The sequence below is a fragment of the Anser anser genome, assembly GCF_964211835.1.
Source record: "Anser anser genome assembly, chromosome: W".
Lineage (NCBI taxonomy): Eukaryota > Metazoa > Chordata > Aves > Anseriformes > Anatidae > Anser > Anser anser.
Genome location: NC_139731.1, coordinates 15,717,007 through 15,735,008, shown reverse-complemented (window position 1 = coordinate 15,735,008; position 18,002 = coordinate 15,717,007). Strand labels below are relative to the sequence as shown.

The window sequence follows — 18,002 nt, the reverse complement described above, 5'->3', positions numbered from 1 at the left end:
TCTCCTGGCTGCAGGACCCTCACACCAGCACCGCAAGCCACTGGGGCTTGACACAGCCCATGCTATGAAAAACGGTTTGGTTTTATTTTTATTTTTTTAAATACCTGAAATTCATTTAAAAGCAGCTGCAAATGCTTCTCTCTCCAAAAGGGAGCAAGCACCAGATCTCATCATTTTTAAGTCACCTTTTCTATAGCTTTGCAATTAAACTGTTTACCTGGAGATCTACATGAAACCCTTCCAGCTGTGCCTCCCTCAGGTGGGACATGCTCACCCTGCCCATGGCAGCCAGCTGAGGACTATCAGAAGCTTTCTGTTTGTTTTAAACTTCATTAGGTTGCAAGTTTAAATTCAAAATATTTCAGTGCCTTTCTAATCAACACAAGAAAAAAAGCTGCAAAGAAAGATTTTGCCCTAGAAACTGATGTGTTCGTAAAAAGTAAAGTATTGTAAGGTCTCTTAACGGGCAGAAAACTGGGTGGTACCTGCAGCAAGCTCCCTCTCCCAAAATACAGGCACACCTGCAGGCTGTCCGGGTGGTTTGCACAACAGGCTGGAGCAGAAGTGTTTCAGCTGAGGTGGCCCCGTTAGCTGGCACCTGCAGAGCCAGGCTCCAGCTCGGCTTCACAGCCTCCCCAGCTGCTCAGCTTCTGAATAACGAGAAGAAAATAGACAGGCCAGTCTCCAAAACAATGTATTTCTGCAGAGAAGTTTACTATTTCAACATTTTCTTTGATCTAGAGTGAATAAAACCCCAAACTTTTAGCTTGCCTGCCACAGAGATGGGCTGATTTTAACATCCATTCTTCACAGCAGCATTTCTGTGATGTACGCTCACGTGGTCATCCGCAGGCAGGTTTTTCCTCGTATTTGGGTGCTGTTGCCGCCCCCGGGGCTCCTGCCCTTGACTCACCCTTCCTGGAAGGGTGGAAGTGGCAGCAGGGGAAGGGGAAATGGCTCGGGGCAGCCCCAGCAGTGCACGCCCGGGCCACATCCACCGCCTGCTTCTCCAGGAAAGCAGCGGGTGACACCAAGGAAGACCTCACCTAGAACAAGGTCAGTGCGGATTTTATGATGGACTCGGTCAGGATTTCACCCAAGAAGGAGACAGAGATGCAGGCAACGGTGCTGCATCCCTTCTGCACGTAAAGCATCCCACCGAACCAAGGCCAGGAATTGCAGAGAACAGTGACTGTCCTGAAGGCCGTGAAATGCCTCCTTCAGTTACCGAGTCCTTGAAATATCTGCTGATTTTTTGACATGTAAAACCCTCACAATTTTCTCTCAGCATTTTTCAGGCGAACAGCTCTGAAGCAGCCACTGATTACAGGCTTTAATGACTGAGGAGTCTCATTAAGGCAGATCCATAAGGACCAAGCTTCACCTCAAGGTTTATTTGGCAGTAGCACTTGAACACCCTCTTTCCACTCAGAAAACACAAAAACCAGCATGTTTCTGAACCAGTAAAAACAGCTGGATTTTTTTATACACAATCCAGACGTTTTACATACACACATCCTTAAAAACACACCACGAGGAGGAGCACGCAGGACTGAGATTCACAGAGCAGGGTAAGTTATTAAACCATCACATATCGAGGCCTCTCGAGATCCTACCAGGCTGCCAAGGGATTTTAGCTGGTGGGATCTCAACAGAAACATTGCAGGTGTTTGGATGTGTTCATGTGGGCTCACAGAAACAGCACAGGTCACTCGTTATAAAGGCAATATTTGTAAATTGAGACTATTTAGGTGCGAAACATCGGAAAACAAGCACAGGAGTGGGGCTACAGCACCACTGTGTGAATACACACAAACTCTGAAACTTGCTCAGAGGATTATTAAAAAAAACGTGATATATTTCACGTGCTGCACGAAGCAGCGGCTGGTTTACGGCCACTGGAGGTTTATGACCACGGGCTGCAGCAGTGCTATTGCACCCTTGGCTGTAAAACCCAGCCAGCCCCGGCGGGACAGCTCAGGAGGAAGACAGAGGGAGAGGGGATTTCCCCAAAGGGGCGGCCCAGATGCCAAACCCTCCAGACCTCACATCCCCCAGATAGCCACGAGCCCCGTCCCAGCCATGCCAGGGACTGCTGTCACCTCCGGGAAGGTCTGAAGCCAGTCAGAAAACCTCAAAAAGAAAGCAGTTTGAGGAAGGGGGGTTACATTTGGGGAAACTGGAAGGAAGCCCAGCTGCCCTGGGCTGTGTTTTCCGCACGGGGCAGAGCAGACAGCCCTGAAATAAGGATGTGAATCAGGCTTCTCCTGTGACCCCGGCACCGCAAGACCCTGAGTCAGGGAATTGGTGTCATCGCCTCCCGGCAGATTTTAAGCTTTCATCTCAAGGGCAGAAGTGGCTGTGCAGTGCAGTCCTGCTGCCCCCGCCCTGCCCTGGGCTCCAGCTCTCGAGAGCACCCTCGGGTTGCCCACGCCTCCATATATCACATCAATCGTCCCCAGCGTGAGGCTCTCCCCAAGTCCAACCGCACCACCTCTTCTCTGGACCCTGCCCTTAGGGTTGCTTAGAGCTTACCGCTGGTTACCACATGATGATTTGACTTAAATGAGCCACGGGATGACTTACTCTGAACGAATTTCACTCACACACTACCAACCACTCAAGTGTCACACCCATTGTAGTAGTGTTCCTGATTATAATCACCCAAACACGACAAGACCTATTCTATTTCATATACCTACACAGTTTCTGTACAAGAAATATTTGCCATAATTCCTATTTCTCCCAGGGGCAGGATAACACAGCCTTTATTCTTTAGGTATTGCTGTTCCAATCAATGCTTTACCCGTTATTTTCAGGGGACACGTAAGGACGGACTTACAGCGCCTGAACAGCACCTCTAGTTTCAAGTGAATCGCTGCAGGAATATTCTGAGAAAGCCAGAGCTGCCAAGTTCCCTTTCTCCCAGCAGCTAAACCAAGATATCTCCCCGGGTTTCGGTCCAGCAGGACAAGGTGCATTGCACAGCTGTGCTGGAGATCCCAGAGCAGCCCACGTGCTCAGCATGCCCACTGTTTTCCTCTCTGCAGCGAGCACACCTCCAGCACCCGTGTCCTCAGCACACGGTGCCCTCACCGTTCCCATCCGTCACTCCTCATGTGCAGGACACGTCCCGATGGGTAAGTGGCAAAGCCTGTACCACAAACAAAAAGCAGGCACCGAAACTAAAGGACTGAGCAGAACGCTGTCTGCTTGTGTATCTTTTTGTTGATTAAAGCAAAGCCCTCAGGCAAACAGGAGTTCGAGCTAACGGAAACCAGAACCAACAGCGAGGAGCTCCCTGTATCACAGGCAGTCTCGTGAACTTCTGCAATTCCTATTGCTTCCAGCCTTTTTAGTCTTCAGAGCCGAGCTAAGAAGCTTGGTCCTAGTCTCTCTTGACAAAGCTCATCACAGATGGTTAGATGCGTTTCAAGCCCAGCTCTACCACGTCAATCCAAGAACCTCTCGCTGCCATGACTGGAAGTTTTTTTTGGACAGCATCTAGCTGATTGTCCTCTGGGTAAATAGGGAAAAGATTTCAAAGAGATGAAGAGTGTTCTGAGGTAAATCTGATATTTAGGAACCAGACCTCACTGCATTTTGGTTAAATCATCTCAGGCCTGTAGTATTTGGGGAGGGAATCTAGATAATTTGCTAGTCAAAGCAAAAACAGGAGAGGAGAGTATGTTCTGTCACCCACTGACTACATCACTCTATCCAAGCGTTATCTGCAGAGCTGTGATATTAACAGCCTGGAACGATAACAAGAATTATAGAGCTGACAGCTGGCCAGCACTCCACAACGCACAGTAACAATTTTATATTCTGTCAGACAGAGCTACCTTATAACCTCAAACATCTCCGCAGCATCTCATTGTGCTCCTTCCTCTGAGCACCTAACGCTCCACCTTGCGCTCACATCTCAAATATTGTACGAGCAGCAGTTTCAGACCCTAAGGGCAGGATGAAACTAGCAGGCGCCTGGATCTTTACGAGGTCTGTAGAGAAGGCTCTCGGCTCAACGTTAATGAACGCTCCCCGGTTTAGGCAACTTAACGCAAAATGGGGATCTGATGCTTCTGCTCTGACCATTTCTTTGGATTCTGATTCCAAGAGGAAAGACGAGAAGTGTGATTTAACATCGTACTGACTCCGCCATAGTCAGCTGAAAAATGGCTGGATGTCGACCTAAAGGTTGACTGACTGATACCTAAAGAAGCTATGGAGACAGCAATTGGGTTATGAGTATTTGTAAAAATTGATAAATAATTAAAAACGGTCCATCAGTAAGACAACTGGTGAAGTTAGTCCACCTGCATACACGCTCACAGCAAAAACCACTTCACTCTGCTGGAGGACTGGTCTGCAATTAGTTGACCAAAACTTAATCAAAGTTGAAAATAAGCCTGAAAACATGCTAATTATTTATAAAACAAACAAAACTGTAGCATTCCTCAGCGCTAGCCTGCCTACGAAGCACAAGGGCACTGCTACAGCAGCTGACTGGGCAGTAATCACTGCCGGAAAATGCATTTCACAGGCCGTTAACCTGATGGATTTGGACATGCAAAGCAATGATCGCTTCATTACGGCATGATAAATGACAGCCATGCATTTCCCTTCACGGTCCTTCCAAGAGATTCTCCAGAGAGCATTCGCTGCGCTACGGAGCGCGGCGTTTCAGGCAGACTGGCACGAAGCAAGGGAGATCGAGTAAGAGGTTCGCATCCAAATAGGAAAACACCGGGAGAGAACCAAATTTCCCACAGGGCTCCAGACACATGCCTACAGAAGAACTGACACCTGAACACACTATTTGCGTTTCTTAATGGAGTAGTTAGAGCTAAATAAGTTGATGAAGCACATGAAATAAGCACTTCCTTCAGTTTGGATACGTGGCACACACCCTAAACCCAGTCTTCAGAGGCCTTCTAGGATTTGAGGACTCACAAAGACCAGTTTGCAAGATACAAATAGGAAAAAAAAAAAAAAGTCACATCTTTCAACACTTAAATATTTTTTCTGTAACTAACATTATGACCCTCTTCTATTGAGGGGTCACAGTCTTGCTCTACATCGGGAATAACAACAAGCAAAGGGCCTGAATCTATCAAAATAGTATTTTAAGGAGCAGCTTGTAGCCAAACGCATGAAATAACACCAACAGGCAAGCCAAACCGCTCCAACAGCAGGTCAAACCCAGCCCAAGGAGCACAGAGCTGAAAAGACAGACAGAAACCGGGCACTGAAATAATTAGGGGGTGCCCGTAAGCAGCATCCGAACACCACGCGTTGGGACTGCAGGGCTTGTGCGGGCAGAGGACAACAGACACCACAGCCATTGTGATAAGAGACCTCAGCTTTCAGCCTCTCAGAACAGCAAAAAACCACGACAACAGCAGGACAAGAGCCACATCCCTGTTCCTTAGCAGGTTACATTCCCCCACCCGCCAAGCAGAGCATCTCCCCTACCTGGTGAGGACATCAGAACCTCCTAAAGAACAGCTCAACTAAGAAGCAAGCATCCAGCATCTAAACCTTTTTCTTTTCAGCTGAATTGCTTTAAACCAGAGCCCTGGGCGGATTGATTGGTGGCACCTGAATGACATTATTCGTAATGAGCAGAGCCTGTTACTCTCCTAATGTCTGAAAGCAGTTAATGCTCTAATAATAAGCCAGGTCCTTGTCTCCTTGGGTGCAACGTAACTCAGAGTGTTTGGGGCCTCATCTTGGGGAAAGTGTAGCAATGTCTGCAATAATAACTTAGTAAACCACCTTAATCCTGATTTGATTTGAGCCCCAAGATCTAGGCAAGTATTTCCTGAGACAGGGACCGTTTCCCTGAAAAAAGCCCACACCCTAAACCCCAAGAAATGGAGAAAGATAGCTCTGTCTCCCTGCTGCAGCCATCTCCTTGGCTATAATTACCTAAATACTTACAGATGGAGAGCGATCCTGAGGGTTACAACACAACGGCATAGCTGCCAATCTGAAAAGTCACCCTTGCTTCTTTTTGGCCTGCCTGCTTTTTGTGGGGCTCAACTATCCCCAGCCTTTGTGCGGGATGCATGGGTGTCTAGCACGGAGCTTGGCTGCTGCTGGGTCCGTGTTTCTGCTAAGAACCTGTCCTCAAATATCCCACGAATCTATCCTCAGAAAGCAGATTGGTGGCAAAGTGGGGAAAATAAACTAGTTGTCTTAAACGCTAACACAGAGCTCAACCGAGGGGGCTGAGAGGGAATGTGAGGTGAACGCACGATGAGCTCGTTCCTGCAGCCGCTTCTAGACGCAGGGCTTACAGCGATGCCTGGTGTCGGGGCAGACGGAGTTGGGTAAATGTGCTGTATTTGTGCAGATGCTGGTAGATAAAGTGCTGTCAACGTGACAGAAAATCAACGTAAACTTCGGTAATGCGAGGAAAGAGATAAAGCGGGATAATGGGTTATGTACAGAACAAGAGGCAATTGCAGAGGTAGAAGTTAATTTAATACACGCTCAAAATACATCGCACTATAAATAATACATGATAAAAAAATACAAAGAGGAAAAAAAATTAAAAAAATAGTAACCATAAATTCCGTTTTCTGAACATCTCTTCTGGATAAACAGTGAGAAAGGTGCTGTACACATCAGAAGGTACTGCCAGAAACACAGCAATTGTACAAAACATCCTTGGAGCCGTTAACTGCTGAGACCACTTGTTGGCAGTCTATTTTTTAGACTTTGGGAACTTCTGAAACTCGTCCTGTTCCTTGAAAAAAATCTGAGCAAGGATATGGTCTGCTGTCGCATGGAAGTAGTCAGTCATACGAAGAGTTTCCAGCTATAAGAAAAAAAAAAACACAGTGTTTGAGAGAGAATAATCATAGCTACCGGGCTATTTTTACAACATTAATGATATGAAATATTAAAGTGCATCTCAAATGGAAGATGAAAACCAATGACTATGAAAGTATACAGCTAACAATAAGCCTTACACTGAGCTGTTAATATCACTGGATGCCTAGGTTAGAAAAATACAGCCTTGCTCTGGCTCCTCAGATGCAGAGCTGCTTAAAGCGTAACATTACGTACAGTTGGGCTTTTCTGACTCCTCCTGCCCTTATGAAGTTTTCTCACCTGGTCGCCTGTGCTGTAGGCTAGAATCAGAAGCAAGTCCTCATCACAAATGCTTTTAAGGTAATGTTGGGTTCCAACGGGGAAAAATATAACATCTCCGATGCCGATGTTGAAACTGCTGACGGCCCCAGAGGAGGTGATAACTCCAGCCTATTGCAAGGAAAGCGGCAATGTTCAACAGCTACATTCAGTGCACTGTTAGTGGATAAGCACGCAGTGACGTCCTAGCACTGTGCTGCAATCAGCTCGCGCAGTGTCGGTGCTTTCACTGAGACTCTAGAAAGGTAGAATAGGCCAAGGCGAATTCCCAAGTACAAACGCCTTGCGTTATGGGGTCTCGTCATTCTGTCTCAGTTGCATTTGCACTTCAGATTTAAATTGAGTGAAAAACAAATAATAAAATCCTACACTCTAGTAAGCTTTCTCTTTTTTCTCAGAGGAGCTAATTCAAAAGTATGGTTTTGTTTTGTTTTGTTTTACTATTACTTTCTTCTCCCACTATTCGGTTTGAATCCTTTTCAATAGCATGTATGACTTCTGAAGAATTAGCAAGGACAAATTCTGCTCTTTGTTCAGCTCCACTTTGACTAGACAGGCTGCCACAAATGTAACCGAGAGCAAAATTTATATTGAAAAGGAATGTGTGGACGCTGAAAGTTTTGTAATAATACTGATTGGAGTATTATTAATAATCGGGGATGGGAATCCGTTATAAGATCCGTAATTGTTATACAGCCAGAACTCCACTGCCTTGCCCCTTACTGGGGTAAGGAATTACCTGTCCGCAGCCGCTGATGACATAACCCATCTCGTTAGCATTGAAGTGGAAATGAGGCTGTCCCAGCTGATTGCTGAATATCCTGAGAGTTGCTAAGGTGAGGGTATTTTCATGCTGAAAAGCAGAACACAAATGTTCAGAGTCAGTTACATCCCTGTTATACATCACATAGCAGTGACGAACCTACACAAAATGCATTCCGTGCCTTATTTTTAGGTAGCTAAGTGCCCTATTTATAAATACCTTATTCAATGCCTTATTTTTAGGTAGCTATTCAGCTGAAAGCACGTACCTTGTTCAGTGACTCACTGAAAATTTTCTCTGTTTCATTCAGCCCGGTGCTGTTTCTGCGGTAGCGAGCCCACTGGAAGATTCCTCCCGGAAAATGATATTCTCTGGACCCTTAAGACAAAGACAACTAAATGAGCACTTACAGCAAGGTTTTGTTAACATTGTTAGGGAACTTCAGGGAATTACTACGTGGTAAACTCGAGGCCTCGAATCTTGTGAGCCTCTGGAACAAAAAAGAAAGCCCGCTTAGCTTATCTGCCTGTCATGCACTAGGCACTATGCAATCTCCTTTATTGTGTGTTTGAGTAGTTAGATCACCACAACGGAAACCGCAGACTAGAACTTTTCCACCCCAAATTGCTACCAATACCAATACATTAACTTCCAGTATATTTACATGTTACCTTTCTGACTGCGTATCGCTGTATTTCGTAAGGTGCTGCTAACGCAGGGGAACGTTTTGGCCCACGTGCGAAGATCTTTGTCACACATCTCTTTCTCATGATCCACCCAGTTGTGTGTAGACTTATGGACCTAGATTTGATTTTTAGGCCTTCTTGAACAGACTGTGCTACTTGCAACTAAGTTTTGCCATCCGTGTTCGTTAGGTGCTCCCTGGTAATCACTACACCCGGTTGCACAGAGGGATGTTTAACAAATTATTATGACTCCCTATTCTTTCAATCTCCTTAAATTATCATTTCTCTATACGCTTTTAAGTCACATTTCGGTGAAATGTTTACAGATCCCCTTCTCTCCCCTGTCTATACACTACACCCGGTTGCACAGAGGGATGTTTAACAAATTATTATGACTCCCTATTCTTTCAATCTCCTTAAATTATCATTTCTCTATACGCTTTTAAGTCACATTTCGGTGAAATGTTTACAGATCCCCTTCTCTCCCCTGTCTATAAAGGCAGAGAGCTCTTCCGTACCAGGTTCTTGGGTGCGTACCTTTGAGGTTATAGAAGTACTGCCACACCAGGTGGTCCGGAGACTGCACGTAGTCGGCACTTTTCACGAGCTCATCCAGGTTTGGAGGGAGGTTAACTGCTTGATCTTCCACTTGTTTCTTGAACGTTCTGATGAAGTTCACTCCACCTCGTGGCTGCGGGACACGAAGTGCATATAGAGTTGACGGATGCACAAAAGCAAACTGAGGAATTAGAATTGTATTTCTCCAGATATTTCTTCACCTCCTTGACTGCCTAGTCCCGCCAATGCTTTGTTTTGCCCCTGTGCTCTGCCCTTCCTTCTCAGGTGCCACAGAGATTTGGAGCAGAAGAGTAACTCGGTCCCTCTCCCATCAAATTCTTTCAGGGTGGGGAGGTTTATCACAGTTTTGTGGTTTGAACATGCAGATTCCTCAGACCCAGAAGAAGTTCTGAGGCTGTATTCTTGATGAAGGAACACTGCCAACTAGTTAGTTCAGATGACCTCCGTTTTAACAAGGAGGTGGACTTATCTATACTGTCTTATGAGACGTTATTTTACCACAAGATGCATCAAGGGGCTGTTGGGAAGTGAGCTTTGGGCTTCAGTACGTCATTTTCCCTGCCATCTTTGTAAATGTGGAGGCTCCCCCGTGAACTGTGAAGACGTGAAAAGTTTATTTCTCCTTGTGTGTAAAGGAGCACACAGGGTGGCACAACGTTGGGCAAAGGACAAGCGTACGTCCCTCCACACTGGGGGATCTGAGGAGATGAACTGAGATAAGGGGAATTCTCCCCCAAAAAAAGGACTGCCGTGCTGAGCGCAAGAAGACTAGACAGAGGCTGGTTTATCCCGGCGTACAGACCTTTAATGCTCTTGCTGCTATATCCTCTGGGGTAGAGAAGAACGCATCGTCTACATCCAAGGTCTGAAGTTCCTCGTGTGTCGTGAAAAACAGCAAGAACAGGCAGTCTTCTGTGCCTACGTTCTTTATCCAGTGCACGGTGTTCCTGGGGAAGAAGATCACCTGGCCAGCTGTGACATTGTAGGTGGTAACCGTGCTGTCGTCCGCACCAATGACTCCAATCCAGGCAGTGCCCTGTAGCACAGTTGGAATTTAACAATAGGAATGAAAACTTGCTCATTTAATCGATATGATCCAAAATTCAAATAGGCTCTTAGGAGAAAACAGAACCTGACGCACTCGCCTGCAAGCTTTTGTGAAATTAAATCATAGGATCACAGAATGGGTTGGGCTGGAAGAGACCTTAAAGCCCAGTTACGTGCTAACTATTAGCATTGACTAAGAATCATTGTTCTTAGAAATACAACTAATAATTGAGATATATATAAATACATATACTTCCAAGGAAAGATGATTTTGCATTCAAATAAAGTTTGTATCTTGAATTTTTCCTCACTGTGAGTTTCTATTTATCTTTTTTAATTTTTTTTTTTTATTTATTTTTACAGCTATGAAATTTGACACTAAGGTGAAATAGAGCAAACAAAGATTTCAAAGATGCAGAAATAATCAGGAGTACCTGCTGCAGGTAGCCGTGTTCGTTGGCATTGAAGTGCCAGTGGGGAACCCGGAGCCCTTTGCTTTTGATCCGCAAGGTTCCAAAAGTCATTGAAGAGCGATGGTTATTGATACTTTTTCCAAATTCCATTTCTTCATCGTTTTCGTATTCATTTACGTCATTCCTGAATCTTGCCCACTGAATTTCGCCACCGGCGAAATTAAACACCTGTAAAGTGAGTCAAAGTGGATAGTTTTATCAGTTGTGGACTGTGGTGACCAAACAGTCCAAATGTATTTTAGGAAATACTCGATCTGAGCAATACTGATGAGACCCGTTCCTTTTCTCAGTGAGGGTCCTTGCAGTATGTATTTTAGTCACTTCTCACAATCACTTACATGCTTTCTCATGTCATGACGGGATAGTAATGTTTGTACAAATGAGAGATACATAGAAATATCAAGGAAAAAATTATCTGCTCATCTTCTTATGTCATTCTGGAGTCAGATTTAGGAAACCAGTTGCATACATGCTTAAACTTTTACATTCAAAAGGCTTAGAAAATTTCCTGAGTAAGATATTTTTCCTGCATTTCTACATTCGCAAACAATTTACGCAAGAAAATATTCCCTTCCCAACATTTGTACTGCCTCTAGGATGTGTTTTGTATTTGAAAGAATCATCTTGCACTGGGGAAAGGCATATGAAAAGGGTTGCTCTCCTCTTAAACACATTGTTTGTCCTTTTGTTTGCATTCTTAAACACATTTTTGTTTGCAAATATATTACATAGTTAAATATAATGTATAGGAGTACCAGAATGGCTGTCATCAGTTTAAAGTGTCCAGCTACCTAATTTATCCTTTTCGCTCTTTGCTGAGCAAAATTAAATTAAATTTTTAAATTTAAATCAATTAAATTTTTAATAAATCAGAAATTATTTTTATATAACAATACAAGATGGATCTTGTCTTTAGTGTTTGCTCAAAGGAGACCTTTCTATAAATATCAAAATACACTTGCAAAAAGAACTGTATAATTCCTATAGCTTTGTGACATTGTAAAATTAACGTGTTAGCTCACTGAAACAAGACTAAGGAATTCATTTTTCTTGCAACATAAGAATTTGTTTGAATCCAGTCATAAGAACTAAAGAGTTACTGTGCTACTCAGGTTACATTAAGATTTGATCTTTCTGTTTATGCTTCACCCAATTTCATACTCTGTAGTTTGGGAATCGCACTTAAAACAGTTGCCTTCTCTTGCAAGCCTTATTTATTGGAGCAACTATTTAGCTCTCCAAGAGATGCTCCAGAGATGCAAAGCACCTCCGAAAGCTGTTGTATAAAGCAGTGAACCGCTGTTAGGAAGTCTGGGTCTCTCCTCACCGATTCTAGACTGGTCCCCTATTACTTAAATAAGTAAATTTTTTAGATAAGTAAATAGGTGACATGAATTCACTAAACTTCTACATACGATGCCAGAATATTATTGACCAGTTTACCTTTGATTTCGTCAGATGATTCAGGAACTGGAATTTGACATCCACGCTCTTTTCATCTGGTTTTGTGGAGCTTGCCCCATCATCTTTCATGCTGACCTCTTTCACGATGCCGGTGGTGCTCGTGTAGACCAAGGACAAGACCAGCACTCCTATCGCGGTGGTGATAACGCAGGCCAGCAGACAAACTAGGAAGATTTTCATCAGCGACCAGCTGCCTTTTCTTTCCTGGCATTAGCAAAAAGCCCACCGAAACAAAACAAAAGCAAAGCAAAACAAGAAGCTTTATCAGATCGAACACAGGGGAGAAAAAAATGTGATAATTTCTTCGTAATCGTAACAGCATGCCTTGCAGAACCACGCTTACAGCCAAATCTCTGGGCCCAGTGTAGGGAAACCTCACAGCACATGTTACAGGGCTGCTTCATTCTGTCCCTCCATTGTTTCACCAAGTGAAAACACGTCTTCATCAGCCGGGGGTTTTACAAGCACCTGAAGTTTTTTTCCCATTGCTGTTTCTGTTCTGTCCCTCAAAACGCTGACACCCATAGGATCACCCCACAGCAACCCTTCGTCCATGGGGTATGGGAGGAGAAATGCTCGTGGCATCGTTTATTTGCTGTAAATTACCCCCGGACACACAGGCCTTGGGAGGGGAATGACAAGGAGAAAGAAGCAGCTGGGCACACACAAGCACAGGAGTTCATGGAAGGCCAAAAAAAACACTAAAAATTGCTCTTAAAAAAGAAGCCAGAACTGTGTGCTGTCCTACTAGAGGAGTTCTGGCACCACAAAGCATCTCCTCGATGAGGATTTTCAGTTTCCTGCCCCTTACCGTTTTTTCTTACAAGCTGCAGGTTCAGATGAATAAAAAACCATATTCCCTGACCCAGATTTTTAACCTCCAGCGATTCTGGGTGCACAGCTTGATCGACCTTTAAAAGATTGATTTTCAGATGGTGAGGGCCTGAAAATGAGCTCTGAAAGCTGATTCTTTTAGCTGGACACTCAGAAGTGAAAAATCTGAAGGTTGCCCTCTGATTTTAACAGAATGACCTCTTTCATGAATCTATTTGACAAAAGCTCTGTACTAATAAATTTCCCTTACCAGTGGAAAAGTGCTCAAAATGCCAATGTATTTTACTCAGTAACAATCCTTTCTTCAGTTTAAATTACCCCTTTTTTCAAGCTTGTATTCAATTAAATATTACAACAGTAGTACACAGACCACAGAGTTTCATCAGAGAACAAGGCTTTAGACCTAAATGCATTCAAAATCCTCATTTTCCAGGCTGGAACGACCTTTAATTTACGGCATTTTCACAGCAGTGGCACCGATACAATAATTACTTTTAATGTAGAAAGAATGGCGAGCGCAGAGCATTCAGCCTCAGCCCAAGTGTGTGGAATGAGTTATGTTGCGAGGAAATCACTGGTTTTGCTGTATTTACAGCCGGGAGGCAGCGCTGGGCGGGCTGCAAACAAACGCAACGCCTTTAGGAGCAATACGCCAGCTCCTTCTCCACGAAGTTCATTCAAATCCCAAGAAGCAAAAAGTTTAATGAGAAAATCACAGAGAGTGAATTTTCTCAAGGGCAAGAAAAAAAAAAATGAAATAGTACTCAAATGTGTAACTCGGAAGAGATACTAAAGACCACCACGAGATGTGCTTTTAAGTAGCTGTTTTGGTTAAAATCAAGGGGGAATCCTCCAAAGCTAATTACTGTGTCACAGGATAAAGAATTTAGCTATTAACTTCAGTGAGGCCAGGGAATTTTGTCTCGCTGTCCAGCTCCTGGCACGTGCACGTGAGATAGGACATCGTAAAACCTTGGCAGCAGAAGCCCTTGGGAGCTTTTGGTTTCCTCAGGACCTTCTTAATGGTATAGGATGGGGTCGTATGGTGAACTAATAAAAAGTAAGGGCTAAACCTTCAAACCGTCTCTGCTAATAACGTTTTGATAAGACTGCAAAAGAAACGGACTGGTACCTCTTTCCTGGGCCATTCTTTCCCTTTTGAAGGGCTTTGTATTCTCTCTCCGTGCATTTCGAATGCCTGGTTATCCATTCCGTGAAGCCGAGACAGATCAATCTACAAAGGACGAGAGACACATTGACACGAAAGGCTGTTAATTCCGACGTGTGCTCGTTTAGGTTGCGTTAAGGCCGGGGAAGGGACCCATCGCCTCTGCGCCGCGGCGGCAGCGGCGGCACTGAGCGCAGCGCCCTTGTGCAGCGATGCGCGGCAACACAGGGACGCCTCGCCAAGCTACGGCAGAAAGGCCTGACACAACGTGGCGGCGAGATGAGGCTGAACCACCAAACACGTGGAAAAAAAAAAAAAAAGCAGAAAGGAATCATCAGAGGTCATCTGGTGCCCTCGCTGAAGGACCGAACGCGGCGCTGGGTGGTTGCGTAACCTACTTTTGCAACAACAAAAACGGCCGAGGTCCCCAAACTCCTTTGGCAATCCACTTCGCTGCTTCCATATTCTTATAATTGAGAAGTTTTTCACAAGGCTAAGTCACTCTTGCTGCAATTGCAGCCCGTTACGGTTACCCTCCCAGCGCGGGCCCGACCGCGCAGGAAGCGCAGCAGTGCGTCCAGCCCCGAAATCTCCCTCCGACAGGGCTTTAGGAGATGATAAGGGAGGGTGTAGCTGGGCTACTACTCCTGGGTTACGCCTCTCCTGCTTTACTAGCACCCGTAACTGTTGGGTGAGAGATGCTAGAGGGATTAGCCTCTTTCCTTTGGATTTCATTCTGTGAAAACCCATGACTTTAAGTCTTTCCTGAACCCGTTTACATTCCCTGACTTAATAGATAGGCTGCTTGCTGGGCAAAGGAAAAATAATAATAATAATAATAATAATAATAAATCACACTTCTCTGTTCTAAACAGACCACTTAATAGCTCCATTAAGTCCTCCTACATTTCTGTATCGTGGGTTTGGAGCAATATCACCATGACACACGCATTCACCTCTCCAAGCTGGAGTCCCAGCCTTTTTAGTCTCTCCCTTTTAGGCAGTTCTTCCCTCTCCTTCATCGTTTCAGCATTTCTCCTTCAGACTTTCTCCAACTGCACCCCATTAATGAAAATCATGAATAGCAACAGACAAACCTTGTTAACCCCAAGTACTGTTCTCCAACCATCTCAATGATTCCTTAAAAATAATTTAATATAGACCATGATTCTGTGTTTTGAACACATAAGTGCTAAAGCTGTTAGCCTGTCTAAAGGAACTAGGTTTCTCTCTCTTTCCTCTCTCTCTTTCTTCCTCTTCTCTTCCTTCCCTTCTTCTCTCTCTTCCTTCTTTTCTTCCTTTCCTTTCCTTTCCTTTCCTTCCTTTTTCCTTTCCTTTCCTTTCCTTTCCTTTCTTCCTTTCTTTCCTTTTCCTTTCCTTTCCTTTCCTTTCCTTTCCTTTCCTTTCCTTTCCTTTCCTTTCCTTTCCTTTCCTTTCCTTTCCTTCCTTCCTTTCCTCTTTCCTTTCCTCTTTCCTTTCCTCTTTCCTTTCCTTTCCTTTCCTTTCCTTTCCTTTCCTTTCCTTCCTTTCCTTTCCTTTCCTTTCCTTTCCTTTCCTTTCCTTTCCTTTCCTTTCCTTTCCTTTCCTTTCCTTTCCTTTCCTTTCCTTTCCTTTCCTTTCCTTTCCTTTCCTTTCCTTTCCTTTCCTTTCCTTTCCTTTCCTTTCCTTTCCTTTCCTTTCCTTTCCTTTCCTTTCCTTTCCTTTCCTTTCCTTTCCTTTCCTTCTTATTATTCTTCTTGGCATTAATGCCAAAAGGGACAGTCCACTGACCACAGGCAACTTGCGCAAGACCTCTCGGCCATGGTTTCTCTTTTCTAATCTGGACTTTATTCACCGCCCCTCGGTGGTATTGCTAGCTGTTTGATTGCTGTTAATGATTTAAGTAAACACTGTATCTTCACGGACATAATTTATTAATCTCTGCAGGAAACTCATGGACCAGGATTTTCCCAGGTCCTCCTTTCCGTCAGTAAGGGACAAATAAGGCGAACAATAAGGAACTTCGGTGCCACTTTATTATCTTTGACAGTTCTTCCTCCTCGTCTCTCCTCTTTATGCTCTGGACATTCCCAAAAGCACAAAAGTCAAAGATGACTCATGGTTAGGTACAATTCCACCTATTTCCTTGGTGCTTCCTTCTTGGAGACCATTGCAGACTACAAGCCAAATTATATTTATTTTCATTTTTCCATGTAATGATGTCCTACAATTATATTTCAAATACCTGTACCTTTACGAACATCCGAATTCCTGAGCACCTTTTTCCTAGACTGTTTTCACCGGATTTTGCAAACAGCCCTCTGAATTTATCGAAGTTGCTTTTTCCTATTCTTCCTCTCTTCCATTCTAAAAACCTTTAAATCCTTTAAATCTTTAAAACTTGTACTTATCTTCACATTCTGATCAAAACCTGACATCATCATAGCCTAAAAATATCCTGGATACTCTGTGATCAATTTATTTTTTTCCCAACAGGTATTTGGTTAAATAACATCTCCTCAAGGCAAATTATTCAATTAGTTGTTTACAACAATGTTCTTTCCATCTTATCTTCTTGGTTTGGTGGTCTTAATGGCAGGATCTCAATGTAACAGATTTTTTCTCCCTTTATTGTCATCAAGAGACTTTCAACAGATTAGCTCCTTTTATGTTCTAAACTTTGACACAAAGGCGAACACCCGTAGAGAAATGTATTTTCCCTCCCCTTTTCTTTGCACTGATAACACATTCTTTTGCTGTCATTCCTCGTTAGCTCTAGTTTCAAGCCATCCCTCCTAAGTTCGTAATTCTAAATTTAAAGAGGCATTTCTTTTTCTGTCTGCCTGTCTCTCCTCAGCAGTCCTTTCTATTCCGTTCTGTGAAAAGCTCAGCCATTCGCGTCGTTAGCAGCAGGATAGAGTGAACTGGAATTAACGAAAAGCTTTTCTCCTTTCTCTGTGAACACCAAGTCCCTCGGCACAGATTTTTTCCAGCTGTAAACCTGACCGAATATTTTGAGTAAGGAAAGAAAAATGAAAAAACGTGGCAGATCACGGAATCCGTGATCAACAAGAAAGAAAATACATACTACGATTTTCAAGGGTTTCACAGTTCCAGATACGTATACATATGTGAGATTTCATAAACATATTTTGACAAACAAATACAAACGCTTGATAGTGTAGGAGTTCACCTGGTTGCACAGGAAAAGAATTAATAGTGACAACTATTATTATGCTGTTGGTAATGAGTGACTGCAGGGTTCGCAGTTTTTCAGATCCTTCTTTTCAGACCAGAAGGGGTATAAACTAACCAGACTACCCCTCAGCTGGCAGTCTTCATGATATCTGGACCCTGAAAATAAGTTTTCCTATACCAGCATCCTTCCGAATCAGTGTGAACTGATGCAGAGAGGTGCCCTAATGCGAATGGGCTGTTCCAGAGGAGAACACAACTGCAGCATACAGCTGTTCCATCTAAAGACCTTCCCTTGGAAGGACAAAAATCCCAGAGACAAAATTCCCATCCGTCTTCCTCCCACCGTGCCAACCCGCTGTCTTACCGCCGCTGGGATCTTCGCAAGGTCTCAGAGCACAATACTTGTCCTCATCAAAGCCTCTGCTGCCCTAGCTCGGTTTTACTCATGTATATATACACTGTAATTCAGGAAGTGCCTTCTGCAGAAAAGATTTCCTGTGTATGCAAATACATACGGTCACGGACACTTGTGTACATCTTCATCAAACACTTCTTGTAACTTGCTGAGAAACGGTGACATTCCTTCTAACAAGCCCTGCTAATTTATTATTTCCTCCAAGCGCCGGACTCGGGCTTTCTGCCTGCCTTCC

General features: G+C 44.0%; 1 protein-coding gene and 1 long non-coding RNA gene across 2 annotated transcripts in view; both read right to left on the bottom strand.

Moving 5' to 3' along the window:
- The window catches only part of LOC310888624, a 21,621-nt gene extending 16,010 nt beyond the window's left edge, over nucleotides 1-5,611 (bottom strand). The window contains exon 1 of the long non-coding RNA XR_014575973.1: nucleotides 5,476-5,611. This is a non-coding gene — a long non-coding RNA (uncharacterized lncRNA). The remainder of the gene's footprint in view (nucleotides 1-5,475) is intronic.
- On the bottom strand, nucleotides 5,606-18,002 carry LOC310888621 (uncharacterized protein). Its single transcript, XM_083815504.1, has 10 exons — nucleotides 17,717-18,002; nucleotides 14,140-14,241; nucleotides 12,153-12,377; nucleotides 10,671-10,877; nucleotides 9,992-10,225; nucleotides 9,148-9,301; nucleotides 8,193-8,302; nucleotides 7,901-8,014; nucleotides 7,123-7,272; nucleotides 5,606-6,826 (listed from the first exon to the last, which is right to left on the bottom strand). The coding sequence occupies exons 2-10, from the start codon at nucleotides 14,215-14,217 to the stop codon at nucleotides 6,713-6,715; spliced, it is 1,386 nt and encodes a 461-aa protein (XP_083671630.1). The 5' UTR covers nucleotides 14,218-14,241; nucleotides 17,717-18,002; the 3' UTR covers nucleotides 5,606-6,712.

Bases quoted from the DNA above. Each gene is read 5' to 3' on its own strand.
- LOC310888621 (XM_083815504.1), bottom strand. From the start codon at position 14,217: ATGGATAACCAGGCATTCGAAATGCACGGAGAGAGAATACAAAGCCCT. The intron at 10,878-12,152 runs GTAAACTGGTCA...CTCACTTTACAG, and splicing joins ATCATCTGACGAAATCAAAG to GTGTTTAATTTCGCCGGTGG. The intron at 10,226-10,670 runs GTACTCCTGATT...ACTGTGCTACAG, and splicing joins AACACGGCTACCTGCAGCAG to GGCACTGCCTGGATTGGAGT.